At 46.2% G+C, this 18,065-nt stretch overlaps 1 protein-coding gene across 2 annotated transcripts in view; it reads right to left on the reverse strand.

The window, feature by feature from the left end:
• Positions 1–6,006: 6,006 nt before the first annotated feature.
• Positions 6,007–18,065, reverse strand: part of Trit1 (tRNA isopentenyltransferase 1) — a 48,994-nt gene continuing 36,935 nt past the window's right edge. The window contains exons 3-11 of one of the 2 annotated variants that reach the window (XM_052715940.1): positions 17,532–17,628; positions 16,664–16,809; positions 14,447–14,589; positions 12,208–12,319; positions 11,742–11,854; positions 11,460–11,537; positions 8,796–8,905; positions 8,367–8,484; positions 6,007–6,852 (exon numbers count right to left, since the gene is read on the reverse strand). In XM_052715940.1, the coding sequence (XP_052571900.1) occupies positions 6,683–6,852; positions 8,367–8,484; positions 8,796–8,905; positions 11,460–11,537; positions 11,742–11,854; positions 12,208–12,319; positions 14,447–14,589; positions 16,664–16,809; positions 17,532–17,628 (1,087 nt within the window). In that variant the 3' untranslated portion in view covers positions 6,007–6,682. The remainder of the gene's footprint in view (positions 6,853–8,366; positions 8,485–8,795; positions 8,906–11,459; positions 11,538–11,741; positions 11,855–12,207; positions 12,320–14,446; positions 14,590–16,663; positions 16,810–17,531; positions 17,629–18,065) is intronic. The other variant, XM_052715941.1, reaches the window with a different exon arrangement.

Consider the following 18,065-nt stretch of genomic DNA (forward strand, 5'->3'; position numbering starts at 1 on the left):
GTTTGGGCTGTTGTGAAGTTTGTGTGAGTACGGGTAAAGATACCCAGGACGGTACCTGGCAGCCAGTGGTGTGTAAGTCCTCCCTAGTGTAAAATGTAGCTGTTAGTGACCACACAGTGAGGAGAAACATGCCAAGAGCCACAATTTTAATTTTGAATTGTGTGTTTGTGTGTGTGTACACATAAGCACAGGTACCCTCAGAAGCCAGTGGTGTGGGGTCCCTCTGTAGCTGAAGTTATAGGCTGTTGTGAGCTGCCTGGTGTGGGTGCTGGGAACTGAACCTGGATCCTCTACAAGAGCAGCCAGTGCTTTTAACTGCTGAGCCATCTCTACATCCCAAAGAAGCCTCTTCTCTTCAGGAGAGGACGTGAAATCTCAGCCTTGACGTGCACGCAGGTGCTTACTAGGCAGAGCAGGGAACACGGCACTTCAAGTGAAATAAAGTCAGAGCCATAGCTGAGCAGAGAGGAAAACAGACCTAGTCGAGCAAGCAGACACTGACCAACCAAACATGGGAGGTGAGACGGAGGCATCATTTTTGGCTTTAAAGTGCTCAGTTGGCCAAGTCAGAACTTGCCCTGATTAAGTGCTGAGAACCGACAACATTCCATAAGTCAACATGTTAGCAGCATTCTCAGGTTCTCTCCAATAAAACAGATAAATTGAATTCATACCTACTATTTGCTGGACACTGTACTGACAAGTGAATGTATTATCCACACAAAAGAGCCTCCCTTAATTCTTACAATGCCCCCTGGAATGGAGGTCATTCCATTCTGTACATGAAGAAGTTACTTAATTATACAGAGAACAGATTAGGTAGGAGTGTATGTTCAGCTACAATTACAAACAGTGGGATTTCCCCCCATAAAAGAAACCTGGGGTAGTTATATCAGAGCTGTTTCCATGCCCCCACCACCTCTTCAGCACCTTGGTGGTTGACCAAGGCTCAAGAGCTTCACATCTCTGTAATGCTTTTATTCTTGTTTTTTTTTTTTGTTTTTTTTTTTTGTTTTTTTTTTTTGAGCTGAGGATCGAACCCAGGGCCTCGAGCTTGCTAGGCAAGCATTCTACCACTGAGCCAAATCCCCAACCCACTTTTATTCTTAAAGTTCTACCAGCCAGGAATTCATCATGTTCAACTTTTCTGAGACAGCTCAGAAGGCAGCTTATGTGACTGTGATCTCGCTCCTTGCCCCCACCCCTAGCCCCCAATTTGGGTTTTCTACACAGGATTTCTCTGTGGCTGTCCTGGAACTTTCTCTGTAGAACTGGCTGACCTCAAACTCAGAGATCCTCCTGCGTCTGCCTCCCAAGTGCTGGAATTAAAGTCATGTACCACCATGCCTGGCCCCTAGCAAGTTAACAGAGGTAATTCACTAACCAAGTCTGGAATTTAGTTTTCTATGTACCAATTTAGTGAAGGCTACATGCTGTCTACCTAAGTCTGCTCTCCTCAGTTCTCGGCACAGGACTTGGCTTATTTCTCAGTCTCTCTGGTGGGTAGATGTGGCCATATGGATAGTGAGCCGTGAGCAAACTGAGAGGGGACCCTGCTGGGTCCCAGCCTTCAGAGGACAGGCTTACCTCCTACCTCTTCTTCTCCTTTTCCCTTCCTCCTGGCTGGGAACAGTGGTGACCAGCTTCAAGCACACAGACCAGGACAGTGCTCCAGAGGATATGGAAGCAACCCGATACAAGGGACCTGTGTCCCTGAATGACCATCGGGAGCAGAGCTGCCCCACTGACCTGGACTGCTCTCCTCAGAAAGGCTAACTCAGAACCCAGAGCTGTTACATGAGGAAGAATGAATGCTTTGTTCTTTAAAGCACTGCATTGTTGAGTCTCTTTGTTACAGCAGCCTAGCCTTTTACTTTAGCTAATACAACCGTGCCCCTTTCTTTGTGAATATTTAGAATGGTTTTACAAATGACCAGTCACCATTGTAGAAAACTGCATCGAAGTAGGTACTAATCAAACACGAAATTCCTGCCTATGGCTACCACCCCAAGACTTCCTCAGCTGGTGCAAAGACCATTTGATGGTTGAAACAGACCACTTATGTTAAGACTCACTTAGCCTCTATGTAACTGATTCAATAAGCATTTGACTATGTCCCCAGCGTGGGACATAGTCACTGTATTCACAAAAGCTTGTTTGTGTGTGTGTGTCTCTCTCTCTCTGTGTGTGCATGCCTGTTGTTTTGTTAGCTTTTAATGTGTTGTGAGTTTTTTGGTTTTGTTGCACTGTGGATCAAACCCAGAGTCTTACAGATAACAGGCAAGTGATTCCAGCGGCATACTGTAGCCCACCCTTCCAGAGTTTGCATGTGCTGCGTTTTAAGTGGAAATCCCTCTCTGTTGACTGTGGAAGGAGACCATGTACAAATAATCACTGAGCATTACAAAGGAGCAAACCCTGGGCGTAGACCAAAGATGAGCTCTTCCTGATTAGGGCTCCAAAGAAAGAAAATATTTTTTGTTTTAAATTTACATTTTCGAGTTTCTGCCTTCTTGTATATGCACACTTCTGTGGGCATCCACGTGGAGGTCTGAGACAGTTGGCTCTCTCCTTCTACCATGAAGGTTCCAGGAGACGAATGCAGGACAGGTCCTCATGCTTGGCTCAAGCACACTCACTGTTATCTCACAGGCCCAAGCAAGGCAGTTGTAGAGTAAGAACTCAACTCTCTTCAAAGTACTTAAAAACGTTTTTTAAAAATTTATTTATGTATGAGTGTTCCATCTGCATGTATGCGTGCAGGCCAGCAGAGGGCATTAGATGGTTGTAAGCCTCCACCATGTGGGTGCTGAGAACTGAACTCAGGACCTCTGGAAGAGCAGCCAGTACTCTTAACCACTGGACCATCTCTCCAGTCCCCAAGTACTTTTTTTAAAAAGATTTATTTCATGACTGTGGGCATGCGTGGAGGTCAGAGGACTTTTCAGCTCTCTCCTCACACCTTGTTTTTGAGGTATAGTCTCATTATTTAAAAAACAAAAATAGGGGTGGCGGGCGCTGAAGATATGGCTCAGTTAAGATCATGCAAGGGACCCAAGTATGGTTCCCAGGACCCACACGAGGAAGCTCCTGGCCACCTATAACTCCAACTCCAGAGGCTTTGACAACTCTGGCCTCCCAAGGCATCTGCATCAAAGTACGCATGCACCCCACCCCATCCCTCTCTCTCTCTCTCACACACACACTCACAAGCATACACACAATTTAAAAATAATTCTTAATTTCTTCTTCCTCCTCCTCCTCCTCCTCCTCCTCCAAGGAAGATGAGTCTAACTGTTCACTGTGTGTTGGAATTAATCACCAAAGGCACTCAGTCAACACCACTGGTGGCAAGCTGAAGCGACCTGGATGGCGGACTCTGCTTGTCTAGGGATTAGCCGAGGCCAGATGGTGCAGTCTGAGCAAACAGTAGACACTGTCTCAACGGTCCCTTCCAGCTAGCCAGAGACTTGCTGGGTGAAGAGACCCAGGTACCTGGCTTTCCCACACTTGCTGTGACTGGCACACCCATGTTGTTGTTTCAGATTCCACCCGTACAAAGGCTGAAGAGCCTCTCACGGAAGGGCCAAAGACTGTTCCCTCTCTGCCGGCCTTCACCAGAAAGCAGCAGGGTGATGCCTGTCTGCAGGAATTTCATCTCTGATCTCACGGTTTCTAACGAGAGCAGAGGGCTCAACCACCGTGCCCTGAACTTAGCAGGCACTTAATGAAACCATTAGGCACTGATTGGTGGAGCATGGGAGGGAAAACATCCTCAGATTCCAACAGACCCAGAAGTGAGTTCAGAGAAGTCACCGCTCCCGGTATTTCAGATGGAAGGATTAAAGGCTTTTTGAGGTAGAATTAGTAAAACTTGTTTTTCTTGATTGTCTGCTGACATTTTTAAAGCTTTCAAATATATTTAGTAACCCAAGTGAGGCACTTCAGAAACTAAGCTTCCTCCCTAAACAAAGCCAGCTCTACACAACACTTAACAGCTAGAATCTGCAGGCCGCTCGGGCAACTCTGCCCTGCCCCAGCTAGCTGGCTAGCCGCACTCCTCCTGGGCCTTTATCTCCCACAGGTTTCAGCCTCTCCATCCACGGCTGGGAGAAGATAATGTACCTGAAGTGCTCGGCACTGTTCGGTTCACTGTAAGCACTCTGCACCCAAGATGTGGCTTCCCAGCCTGCTAATTCTTCAAGAGGGTAGTACACTGACCGGGGAATCAGACATGAGGCACAAGACAGGGTGGGGGCACGGTTGGCTTCTTTGACAGAATACACTTAAGAGCGGGTCAGTACTTCTGCTAAGAGGCCAAAGTCTTTCACCCTGATTTCTATATAGCGTCCAAAGCACACACGTAACCACACTTTGAAGGGTTCCTTTGTTTCTATTTTGTGTATGTGTGTGTGGACAATGTATATGTGTGCATGGAGGCCAGAGAAATGACCTTGGGTGTCACTCCCCCTCAGGTGCCATTTATTTTGATGGGTTTTGTGTGTGTGTGTGTGTGTGTGTGTGTGTGTGTGCGTGCACGTGGAGGTACTCTCTGCCTTTAAAAACAACAACTATTATTTTGTAGGTGTGTATGGTGTACATATGGTGGGGGAGTGTGCACATACAGTAGCCAGAGGACAACTTTGGGAGTCCGTTCGCTACTTTATTGAGCCAGAGTGTGTCTTGTTTGTGTATGCAATGCTTTCCAGTTGGGAGCAGAAGCACAGCTGGGAGGGGCAGGTGGTGCACAGGGTCCTCAGAGGCCGAGGGGTCTTTTCAGCACTCTCAGGCATATTATGCTAGGCTAGCCAGCCAGGGGCCCCCAGATATCCTGTTTCTATCTCTCTAGCAATGAGATTAGAAGCATATTGTAGGGCTGAAGAGATGGCTCACCAGTTAAGAGCTCTTGATGCTCTTCCAGAGGGTCTGGATTTGATTCCCAGCAAACCACACAGCAGCTCACAATCATCTGTAACTTAAGTTCCAGGTATAAGATGAAAGGCATGCTCACGGTGTACAGACATGCACATAGGTAAAACAACACATAAGGTACACATAAGATCAGCAGTTGCAGCAGCAGCAGCAGCAGCAGCAGCAGGCTGACACCACATCAGATGGGTTCTGGGGATCTAACCTGGGTCTCATGCCTGTGTGCCAAGTAATTTACAGAGCCAATTTATTCATGTTTTGCTATTATGTGGGGGTTGTTTTGGTTTTGTTATATAGCCCAGGCTGTCCTGGAACAAATGATTCTTCTTATACGGCCTTCTAAGTACTGGGGTTCGAAAATTTACACCCAGCAGAGATGCTCCTCCTTCTTCCTTTTGTTTTGTTTTGTTTTGTTGGTTTTTTGAGATAGGATTTCAAGGTGTAACAGTCCTGGCTGTCCTGGAACTCATTTTGTAGACCAGGCTGGCCTCAAATTCAGAGAGATCCATCTGCCTCTGCCTCCCGAGTGCTGGGATTAGCCTCCTAAATGCTGGGATTAAAGATGTGTGCCCCCATGCCCAGCTCCAGATGCTCCTTCTTGCATGATTCCTTCCTTTCCCTTTTTCACTGAAATCTGCAGCTTCTCTGTCCTTCAGCACTCTTGTCTACACTGGTTGATTACATGGATATTTCTAAGATTCCCCGAAAGCACAAGGACTCCCATCTCTGTGTTCCCTTTGGCCCACTCCAAGGTCTCTGACAGAACAGACTTGTAACAAATGCATCTGGAGAATTAGTTTCCCAGGTGCAGAGTTCTTTAATGGAATGAAGAAAATGTTTTGAAAATAGTAGTGATAAGTGTGTAATGCTGAATTACACATCCAAACACATTGAATTCTATGCTATCTACAAGTGAATATTTAGTAAAGGCATTCTCAGAGAGAGGGCTTCAGCTGCAGATTACAAGTCCTCAGTCAGAGCCCCTCGGGGATATCTGAGGAACTGAGTGTTCGGTATGCAGCCACACTATGATGAACGCAGAGTCGGAGAAAGAGCTATCACTGACAATACAGCATGCTGTGTATAAACGGAGGGTTTTACAAACCTCTTTATTTACATTTCAAAAGAATGTATAGCTTTCCACCCTAGAAAGACAGCAGTGACAGCCATTATGCACAGGAGCAGCTCAGCAGACTCTGGTTCCTTCTCCAGTCTTCAAGACCCAGGTCACAACCACCTCAGCCTGACGCCCTCTCCTGTGGACTCAGAGCTGGGACAGCTCGCCTCATCATCTCTGGGCTGCTCCTTTCCGCCATTCTCACATCCAGAACTCCTGACTGTGCCTTACAATACTTCAGTCATCTACAAAAGCATCTGGAAGTGAGATATTTTTAGCCAGCACCAGGGACAAGAACTCTCTTTTAAAGGACGTACTGAATCTTGGTATTCACCACTAAAAAAGATCCTCAAGTAGAAAATGTGCAATCTGTGCCTCTTTCTAAAATAAAACCTTTAAGGTTCAAAGAAAATAAAAAAATCCCACCCTGAACTACATCCTTACCAGACACAAGAGCCACACAAGGAGCTGAAAGACCTGCTGTTTCCAGTGCAGACCACACCACAGAGTAAAGATGAGGGGCGGGGAGGGGGAGCAGCTTCTGCCCAGCCTTCCTCAGTCCAGGCGTGGGACCGACACTCCCCTCCCTCCTGGACTTTATCCCCACTTCTCTGCAAAGGCCACTAGGCATGTCTCTCAAACCCTGGCCTTCAGCTCTTGATCATGATGCCCTGGGGACTTCCCCTCTTTAAGTTCCGGGTCACAGTCTGGGGAACTATTTTGGCTTTCGACAGCAGGAACAGCATCTGAGTCCAGCTTTCTTCTTTTCTTCAGTTGGTGCAAGTGAGATTTGGATTTTATATGTGCTGAGAAGACAAAAACCAAAGAAACAAAATGCCAGAGTTTTCTAGAATTAATCCTAAAAATAAACAAGAAAATAATAAAAAAAAACCACCCAACCATTTACATCTAACTATACAATCTTTTTCTTTAACTATTAATAAATAACAGAGTAGACATGTGCTTTTGCTGTTGTTTGCTTGAGACAAGGTCTTACTCTGAAGCCCAGACTGACCTCCAACTTCGACTCCCCGTGCCTTCACGCCCAGGCCTGTGTTACATACACACTGGGCCAAGGCTCTGTCAGGCAGGAAGAGCCGGGAGCTCAGCCCACGGCCGCATGAACTCGCCAATCCTCTCGTTCTTACCCGAAGACTACTTCACACCGGCTAATTTTTACTATCTCGTTCTACAAAGCAATCTCTGGAACACCTAAAGAGAGGGAGGGCCAGGCTAACATTTATTTACTTAAGTGTGCATGTATGTCGGGGTAGGAGACCGTCTGCCAGAAAGCTCCTTTATCCACTAAGCCTAGGATAAATTCTTTTACACATAGTAAAAGCATTATTTTTTTAAGGTTTGGAAGTGGAAGTATGGAAGATTTAGAAGCTGAAGAAAATTGGTGTGGGAAGAAGAGGCAGCTTTATCCTCTAACTAGAGCTTCAGGCAAACCTGGGCTCTGGGCTGCTCTCCACGGCAGCGGGAGACGGGAGCACGGGAGGACTGGACAGATGGTACTATAGAAAGAAGGCTCACACAGCCAGGCTCACAAAGGCTCACAAATGTTGCTTCTCTAAGGCTCTCCCCAAAGGACACTAGACGAATCGACGCACTAAGTTCCCTTTACAAAGCAGTCAGACGCCCTCGCTCTTCCCTTTTCATCATTATACACCAACAACAATCAAGGCTTCTTCTGCTGCATGGGCACACGGCCGTCCCGGTCTCTGACAATGGGGTTCATTTTGCCAAAGATGTTGGTTAACAGACCTAATCATTCTATGGGTTGATATGGCGAGAAACATCTACTGTGAGAATCCAAGCAAAGCAATCCTCGGAGCAGGCTTCCCATGGCTGGGTCAGGCTAGTTCAGGTTAGCTCTCTCAGTTTTTCCCGACCTTTCTTCCCAGTCTGAGCCACTCACCAGTTCAACAATCAGCCTGAGAGTGCTGAAAAGACCCTCGGCCTCTGAGAACCCTGTGCACACCTGCCCTCCCAGCTGTGCTTCTGCTCCCAACCAGCTTGCAGGGGCTGCCTCACACCTTTACTTCTATCTGTCCCGCAAGCGCATTCTAACAGGGAAGGCGAAGGGACTCCTTTCGGGATGATGCTCCTATTCCAGGTGCATCTGCAGGGCGGCGGTCTTCTGTGCTTCAGGATACGGAGGCAACTTGTCTGGCAAAGGTTCTCAGGAATCTGTCTGTCCTACTACAAAGCTGACTCCAGCATTCAACCCTTGAAGACTAAGTTTTAGGAAGTGTGACCCCCTACACACCCTAATATAGTTCCCATGACCCCCCCACAGCCCCCAGCTGCACTCTACCTGTCCATTCCCGGTCCCCAATGATGATCCGGTCACAAAGGTCACACATGTGGTAACTTCTCTTGTTCTCAGTTTCATTGTACGGCATCTTCATTGGAGTGGCTGTAGGTTTGTGACCCTAAGAGAGCAAAGGGAGGAGTATTCAATTCAAAGAGATTTGGGGACAATTCTCTGATATTAAGGGGAGTGGGATTCCCCAAATTATCCCAAAATTCCTTTTTCATCCCCCAGAGAGCAGGTGGGCTGTTAACAGATTTTAGCAACAACATTTCTAAATGTGAAATTAAAAACAAGCTTTGGGGATCTAAACGCAGCCAGCCCCGCTGACTTACTCCATTGAGATTTGGCTCCCCAAGTTAGCAGCAAAGGTCTCAATAAAAGAAAGCACTCTGCAAACCCGACAGCAGGCCATGCCTCCTTAGTAGTCACCTGGATGAAACTTTGCACTATATTGAGAGCAGGTTCCAGAACAGACTCCTCCCACTTTGAAACATCAGAGACTTCTAAGCCATATACTGGGGGGACACTGGGACCAGGTCCTAATGATGACAAAGAAAAGTTGTGAGAGCCTGGTCTACAAGACCCAATCTATTCTGTTTCCAGGACTCTTAAAACCCTCAAGAGGAACACACAGGGCCAGAGGAGTGACATTCTGACCATGCTATTCATTCTACTATAAATATGAGCTACAATCCCAAAGACCCAGAAGCTTGACTCAAAAGCGGCCTACAAGCCTGACCATGTAAACAGAGACTCGGGAGCACAATCTTTGACCAGTAAGGAAATCAAAATGGAGTATCAGCTCTGGTGACCACTGAGAGGGCTACTATGAAACAGCCCTTTAGGAGGAACAAGCTAAGAGCTTTGAGTGAGTGCCTGCTCTAAACTTTATGTCATCTTAAAGCATGGTTCTGTGTGGGAAGAGGGTTCATACGCCTTGATAGCATCTGGATAACCACAGGCCTTAACCAATGTACCACTGAACTAAAGAACTAGTCTTGGGGCTCATCTAGTTGAATCTCACTCTGCCCTCCATGCTTTTTTTTTTTGAGACAGAGGCTCATGTGGCCCAGGCTGTCCTTAAACTTGCTATGTACTTGAGGTTGGTCTTGGACCCCTGATCCTCCTGTGTGCCTACCTTCCAAGTGATATGATTACAGCCAGGTAGCCCAATGCTAAGAGCCATATCTAAAGAAGGGGGATTCAAGCAACACTCTGGTCCAAACTTCGGACCGGCCGTGAGACTGGAGCTGTCATGGAGGGATAGACATCTGCCCATCTGGCCAGCTGTGTTGCATACCTTAGCTTCGGTTGCCCCACACTCTGCAGAGACACTGGTCTGCCTTCTATAGCTCGGTGAAGTCAGTTACTGGACGGCAAGAAGCACGGTCCCGTGGACAGAAAACATCAAAGGCACTGGGATGCCAACGGCTGGCAGGTGCTGGCCTTTTGAGTGTGCCAACCACAAATAAGAGTCTTCATAAACCGGACTGGCCTACACCTGCCACCACATGGAAAGGTGAGACCAGGAGGGTGCAGGCAACACCACAGCACACCTGGCCTTGGTTAAGCTTTGCACCTGTTTCTAGGCCACTCTACATTTTCCTTTCTCCTCTAAGTCCTTTGTTGGGCCTCTGTGCCCTGTCTAAGCACCTTTCAACAAGTTCTCGGCTCCCAGCTGCTATTTCTGGCTTGGGTCCAAGGCCAAGCTGGGGTGGGGAAGTCCCTCTGGCTCTCTGCCAGGCCATATCCCAGAAGACTAACTCTGCCCAATCAAATGTGGCTCCTGACTTTCAGGGCAGCTGTGCCTTTCTCTCTGGCACCAGGACTGCGCCTGCACAGAAGGAGGTGCGGGCATATGACACTGCACCATCAACCCCTCCTGCCGCAGAGACAGGGATTACTATGGCCTTACCACAAGAGGAAGTTCTAAACTACTACAAAAAAGCCTTTTGTTTCAGACTTACTGTCCGACTTGGGAAGGGAAGTTGCACTTGAAATCTGTGGTTCTGAACATCAAGTTCAGCTGAGATGAAGATGGGATCCCTGCTACTTATCAAGACAGACAGACAGAGGGTAAATGGGAAGAAGCGACACCATACATCAAGGTGTACACGGTCAAAGGCACCAAAGGGCAGGGATGGAGGCTGTGACTGAAAGCAGAGGGCTACCGGCAAAAAGCCAGCTGGAGATGATCCAGAAGTGTATTTTAAGTGTCTCCAAGAAAAACTAGGGTGGGGATAAACTTCACTACACTTAAATATATCTCCTTTTAGCTCATAAGCACACAACTGGGGACCCGAGGGCCACTAGGAATGCCAGTTAGCCAACAGTATAGCTAAAAGAAACATGAGCCTAGACTTAAAAAGTCAGGTCTGTATCTGGGCTCTAGCACCTTCTAGCTGGGGTGTGTGTGTGTGTGTGTGTGTGTGTGTGTGTGTGTGTGTGTGTGTGTGTTACTGGACCTCTACTAGGTCTGCCCATTCTTATCTGTAAAAACAATTACCCCTTCACCTTGAAGCCTTGATATTACCATATATAGCACAAAATTGAGTGACAAAAGACACAGGATCTCACTGTTCTTTCCTTCCCTCGCCCTTAAAAGTTCTGTCCAGCTAAAGTGTCAGTTGAAGCAATTCAAGTACCATGTATCTGACCCCAATGATAAAGCAAGGGCAAACAAACAGTGTATGTTTTGCCTTTTTATTAAAGATCACCAGAGCCAGGACCACTTGAACTGGGAAAGCTCCCTGCAGATTTCTGCCTGCTCTTCAGGCAGAAGACTCAAGCTGGAGTCGGGCCTGACACCCAGCCTGCTCACAGGGAGCTATCTTGCTCCACCTCCTGCTGCAGCCACGGCCATCTGTTCAAGGAATAAGGACAACTCTTCAATGGAAACTTGAAGGAAACTATTTTTTCCTTCCTGAGACATCACCAGAAAACACCCCTGAATAATCATCTATGCAAAAGACCCACCTGTGGTCTAAATTCTAGGGCCAGATCTAGAAACTAACACTGGTTTGCTGAATGAGCAGAAGACATCAATATTCTGTCAAAAAGGATCCAGAAGAGGAGGAGAAAAGTGGGACTCACTGCTCAAAAATCGGTTTTTAACCCATCGGTTTTGCTTCCGGGCATATCTCTTGGTGACTTGTTTCAGAGCCTCAATCCCTGGAAGATACGGCAGACATGGGCATCCAGGTGAGCCTTTCTGTCTGTCAGGAGACAGCACCTCCCAGCCCAAGAGCAAAAGAAATCGGCACACTGTTAGACTTTACAGATAACAATCTCGGTTTTTAGCTGGGACTCTTCTAGCCTCAGCTCAGACTATCACCCAAGGATGTCCAAGACTAGGTTAGATGGAGGAAGTCACACCTTTCTTTAGAAGCTGGTTACTAGTCTCTGGTGTGCATTTTCCCTCAGTGATCAGGTACTCGTGAAATTCCTTGAAGCCAATTGACTGGAAGATACCATGTTGATAGTCCTGGCTGGGAACAGGAGAGCATCAGCAGTGAGCCACAGCCTCTGAGATGGATTGAGTAGGGGCCTCGGATAGTGTCTCATTGATGAGAACAGTGAGATCCTGAGCAATTACTGACAGAAATTCTCCCCTTCCCACCCTACCAGTCCCCAGGTCATTGCCTTAAAAGTAACTCCTGGGAATGTCTGAAAGAAAAGCAAATTACCCTTGTAACAGGTATATAATAAACCTCCTTCAACAGGTCTTGCCAATGCCAAGGCCAAAGACTAGTAAGTATGTCCAAAGCCAGCATTATGTCTATGGTCTTGCAACCACAGACAAGCAACGGAGAGTAAGTCAGAATAGTAGCCAGATCCTCACCCATTTTCTGAAATGTTCTTAAGATTATAGCGTCTGTGGAAATCTCTCAGCTCTTCCAAGAGTCCAGCAGCAAGCATGTCATCCACTCTCTTATCCAAGCGTTCATCTAGAACTTGAGTCAAAACAGCCCATGAATGAACAGCATGTGGCAGGTGCCTAGTACACACTCACATAGTGAATTGAACAGGCTGCCACAAAGAAGGGTTTTTATCCAAATCAAAGCATTCGGATTTCAGAGTATATAAAAATTCATATTGTATTTACTTGTACTCTGGACTGTGCAAGAGCAAAGCAAAACAGAATGAAGCACATGTTTCTTCTTATTCAAACGGCATCCAATGATAGCTGGAGTGAGGGTGAGCGCTTTACTGTGTAGACTGCACACCAACTGCTTTTCAAAGTGGCTGCGGGTTTCCTGTTGACCCTTCTTTTCTCTTGGTTCTTTAACAGGGTCTTACTATATAGACCAGGCTGCTGTGGAATTCACTACACACACTGGGTGGCCTGGGACTCACACAGATCCGCCTGCCTCTGCCTCCCAAGGGCTGGGATTAAAGGTATGCACCATTACAACCAGTGGTTGACCTTTCTTAACTTTTGTCATATTTTTTACTCTAACTTTGTGTTACTTTCATCTCAGAATCCCCAAGTGACATCCTGGTGCATCCTGAACTACCAAGCTGAGTAGGAGAGCATCATCAGCCAGGTGCAGCAGCCAGATATAGCTCTGCCATGAGTCAAAGCCATTAGTTTATTCTGAAGTGTAGTGTAAGGTTTGACTATTAAACATTTCATTAAGTGACATTTTTCCATAAACTTATACTGAGAGTGATTTAAGAGCAAATTATCCTTATGAGTGTTTGTGCTTATCTTTATTGTTGCTACTTCTCAGCCTCTAATGAGCACAGCTCTTTTTCTTACCTCACTAAGATTTGTTTACTGGGGACTGGTCATGTATGACGCTCACTACAAGCACTCTGAATCTACTTATAATTCATTTATTTTGCAGTGCTAGGACTTGAAATATAGACCTTTGTGCATATCAGACAACTGTTCTACTACTAAGCCATATTCCCAACCCCACAACTCTGTGTAATATTAGTTTATTGAATCCTTAATGGATGCTATAAGATATGTACTATTATTATCATTTCTATTTTATACAAGAGTTGGAATACATAAAGGTAAACTAATTGGTCTTAAGAACTCACAGAATGCCGGGCGGTGGTGGCGCACGCCTGTAATCCCTGCACTCGGGAGGCAGAGGCAGGCGGATCTCTGTGAGTTCGAGGCCAGCCTGGGCTACAGAGCTAGTCCAGGATAGGCTCCAAAGCTACAGAGAAACCCTGTCTCAAAAAAAACAAAAAAAAAAAAAGAAAGAAAGAAAGAACTCATAGAATAAACAGGGGTGGTGGTGTATGCCTGAGATCCCAGCAACTAGGAGGCAGAGGCAGGCAGATCTCTGTGAGTTCGAGGCCAGCCTCCTAGTCTACAAAGTGAGTTCCAGGACAGCCAGAGCTATTACACAGAGAAACCCTGTCTTGAAATACCAAAAAAAAAAAAAAAAAAAAAGAACTCACAAAACTGTGTGAAGTTTAACAGTGTCTTTAAGCCTGGGCAATTCACCACTGTACCGCATTGCCTGCCTACATAGCCATTTTGTTTTCCTAATCCCCAGAGAATGTTCTTTATCTCTTTTCTTAGGCCCACAGCATTCTGAGCAGATCTCTAGGCCAGCACTGAGGACTCTGCTGCAACCCTGTCTATCATCCCACCCCCAGGAGATCTGCAAGGGCAGAACTTCTCACTCCTCTCTAAAGAACAGCCACCACAGAGTGCTTACACTTTCCTGACAGGGCGTAAATACTTCAGCAACAAATGCTACCAGGTTGGCTAGTAACCATCACACCTGTTTCTCAGGCCTTCAGTCAACCACGAGGTCAGACCCCCATCCACGGAACCCTTCCCTCACTCTCCTCTCTCAACCTGCTCTAAGTGGCAGTCTCTTTTCCACTCTGTACATCTCATCCTACCCTACTCTGGTATCTGAGAACCAGCATTCTCCTCCGTCCCTGAGGGAACAGCATGGAGCCTAAGTCAAGGCATGGTGACTTCCACAACAAACCCAATAGCTTACGTAAGTGTTCACTATCAGCCACGTGGTTCTAAGCACTGGACACACAAGAACCCAGGAGTCTACGTTTTACCTCAGATGCACTCTAGACGGAAGACATTTTACCTGTCTGGTCAGCATGAAGCCAGAGGATGCATGGGTTAGGGAACTTGAGAGGGCCTCCGAGCGGACCACCGCCTTCCTCTGCATGTTGACGATGAAGAAATTCACTGTGAGAGATCCCTGTTTCTTCAAACACTTGTAAGCTCCTAAGTTGTTTAAAATAGGAGGTAGGGTGGGAAACTCATTAGGAAATATTCATTCTCAACTGGAATAAAGAGAAAGCCTATCTCACAGAAAGCCTCATTTGTCAACTTCATGCATAAATTCCCAAACCAAGACGTTCCAGCTTTATTCTAATCCTAAAGCTATTCAGAAAGGCACCTAAACTCTGAGTGAGAAATAACACTGTTCTTTTAAAAACACATTCTAGAATTAGTTAAACGGGTTCAGAAATAACAGGTTTCCTCTATACAAACAGAAGGAGACTCACTTTCAAGTGAGCAGTAAAAGCTTGTTTGGGACACTCTGTACAAGCCAGCAAGTCTGGTCTCGCTGGAGTACCTTTCCCACAGTACCAAGGCATGCCGCACATCCAGCTCAGCCACTTTCCTTTTCAATATGTCTAAAATTAATCAAGAATGCTCCTGGCTAATTCAGTACACTCTCCTGGAACAAAGACTGTCGAGGACAGAGCCCACACGCTCATTCTTAAGCCGACATCCATGTCTGTGCGCATTCTGTTATATTACACACCAGGTAACTGAGCTCCCAAAGCCACACTCTCCACTCAGGTGACTGCGACTTATCAGCTGGAAAGTGATCTTTCCCTTCCTGACCCACTTCTGTTTCCTGAAACCCCAACAGCAGAGTGAGACCCCTTGTCCTTCAATATCCATGGCCACTCAGAGCATCTATGAGGAAAAACCTAACAGTACCTCACTTATTTACATGAAGAAAACAGACTCCACCCGAGAGAGCTGATAAAAGGTCCCCATCTTCCCTACAGGAGAGACACTGGAGCTCTTGCTTGGAACCTACTGACTCTTCCTGAGGCACAGTTCTCAAGCAGCACAGGGGAAGCCGTAAGAAATAAAGATCTGATTAGGGAAGGAGGGAAAGTAAAGACAGGCTCTAAAGTTACAGCATGCAGAACTGTAAACTGAATTTCACTAGTCCTTGAGTTTTTAAAAAAAACTGGAAATCAGATTAGAATAAAGTATGCGGAGTCAGGTGGGATGACAGATGCCTGATTCCAAGCAATGTCATACAAATACAGGAAGAACAGGAGTCAAGGCCATCCTCAGCCAAGCCAGTCAGGACTCCATGAGATCCTGTCTCAACAACAGAAAAAAAAGCGTGCCTACTTAGTACAAACAGCATTTCCCTTAGAATATCACTTCCCAGGGGGATAATGTCTTCAATGAGGAGAAAAACACTTAGAATAGAGTGTGGCCCTCCAAGCACACCTCTGTGTGAAAAAGACCTTTCTCTTTAATGTAAAATTTCATTGGAACAGGGCACAATGGGGTGAGGGATTCTTAAATGGCTCTTCGAAAGCTCTTCCAATGGAAAAGTATAAGAAACAGCGGTATTAAAAAGTCTTTTGAGAAAAAAAAATCTTCTGAGTAGAATATTTTATAAGCCCCCAGGGCCAATGTTACCATAACAAGTGATACGTGTAGCTATCACACAGTAAATCCTTAGATGGTTCCTGTGCCAAACACAGGAACCACTCCCAACACTGCAGGAAAATAAAGCAACATATGTAGTTCCAATTCCAAACAACTCTGAAGCACGTGAGGAGTTCATTCACCACCTCTCTTCTCTACAACCAAGTTTCCATGTGCAAAGGTGAGCTGACCTATGAGACAGCGTATAAACTCCACCTCCCACTGGGAAAGCTGCTGGGACACAACCCAGCATTGCACAATCAATTATGAAACTCAAGTCACAATGTAAACGGACTGCATGCCAGAAAAATTTTATATGAAAACTGTTATACAAGCAAAGATCAAATAGAAAATGAAGCAAGATTACATAGGCCCTGGGGAAAAACAATATAGTACTATGCCTTTAAAATGTAACAACAAAGTAGGGTGCAGCTGTTTATTGAGGGAGTTGGACTGAGGCAGGGCCTAAGTTAGGGCCTCCAAGCCCACTGAATAGAACAACAACTCTCCACTATTGCCAGGCCTCTCTACCACCCCAGTTAGCCAAACACTTTACTGTCTGCCAGCTCTAAAGGAACTCAGGGGTAATGGAGGACGCAGGCTTTCTTACCTGGCCACTTTGCGTTTGTCATGTGGGTGTAGTTTGGCGGCCATTTCTGGGTCCACCTGGCTTAGGCGTTTATGGAGTTCATGGCCATCCTCCTTCTCAAGCTCTACTTTCCGGTCAACCCCTTTCCTGGTGCCCATCTCCTGGGGCTAGTACATGAAGGTTTAGAATAAATTTAATCCAACTATTCAATAAACATTGAGACTATAAATGGGCCAGGCGTCTTACTAAGCCTTAGAAATAAAGAACAGAGATGGTTCTGAAGATCTTACCATCTAGTGAGGGACAGCTCATAAACCAAAAATTCCAATATGCTGTGTAAGTACTGTGAGGCCATAATAAACAGAGGAAGCGCGAAGGGCAGCTTCCCTCGGAGGGAAGTACTTTGTTACCCTGCTTGATCATTTTAACTGGGCTACCTTGTCTACTTGAACATATGCAGGAATGTAGTCTACCCTCCCCCAGGAAGACCAAAGAGTGGACCAGAACTGCCAGCACATTTATTGCCATTTGCAAAGTCTTGCCCTACACAGTAGCACCTCCATAAGAAAGGTCAGGGTTGGACATCTCTGACATACACACTGTGCTGGCAGCCAGGAGATGCTGAGTCAGACTGATGGACTGCTAACTTACACAGGGATGCTAATTAATCCACACAGAGCTTTTTCCCACACACAACCCCTACCCTTAGGCCAGCTTGGAGGAGTACACTCACATACAGAGGTGGCATTTGTTCAGAATATTAAGTAGGAAAATTACAGCTGCTGACTATAAGAAACAGGTAAGAGTCAACCTTCCTCCCACTACAATTATTTGGCATGAAAAAAATGGGAACCATTTCTCTAGTGAGTTACAAGTAAACTAGACTTACCTTGGTATTCACAAGAACTTTCCAGAGCAGAGATTCAATGTAATAATTGGTTCCTCCCACAACAATAGGAATTTTGTCTCGAGCAAAAATATCTTCAATGTAAACATTAAGGAAGTTATTTAATATCAATAAGAGAATCCTGACTCACGTGGGAAGAACAGTATTAGCAAGAAATCACAAAGGCCAGCATGTGGATGCACACCTCGGGCCTCTACCCAGGTATGCTTATGTGCACATGCACACACTAACAAGCATACACCACACACACACACACACACACACACACACACATCATAAAAGGAAAACCAAGGAGGGAGGGAGGGAGGGAGGGAGGGAGAGGCAAACAGAGGGGCTGGAAAGACGACTCAGTAGTTAGGAGCACTGACAGCTCTTCCAGAGGACTGGGTTTAATTCCCATCACCCACATGTGGCTCCCAACCATCTGCAACCCCAGCCCTAGGGAACCCAATGTCTTCTGACCTCCTCAGGCACCAGCCACACATGGGGTGCAGACTTAAATACAAGCAAAGCAGT

The sequence above is a fragment of the Peromyscus californicus genome, unplaced genomic scaffold (genome assembly GCF_007827085.1).
Source record: "Peromyscus californicus insignis strain IS unplaced genomic scaffold, ASM782708v3 Scaffold_5__1_contigs__length_169319896, whole genome shotgun sequence".
NCBI lineage: Eukaryota > Metazoa > Chordata > Mammalia > Rodentia > Cricetidae > Peromyscus > Peromyscus californicus.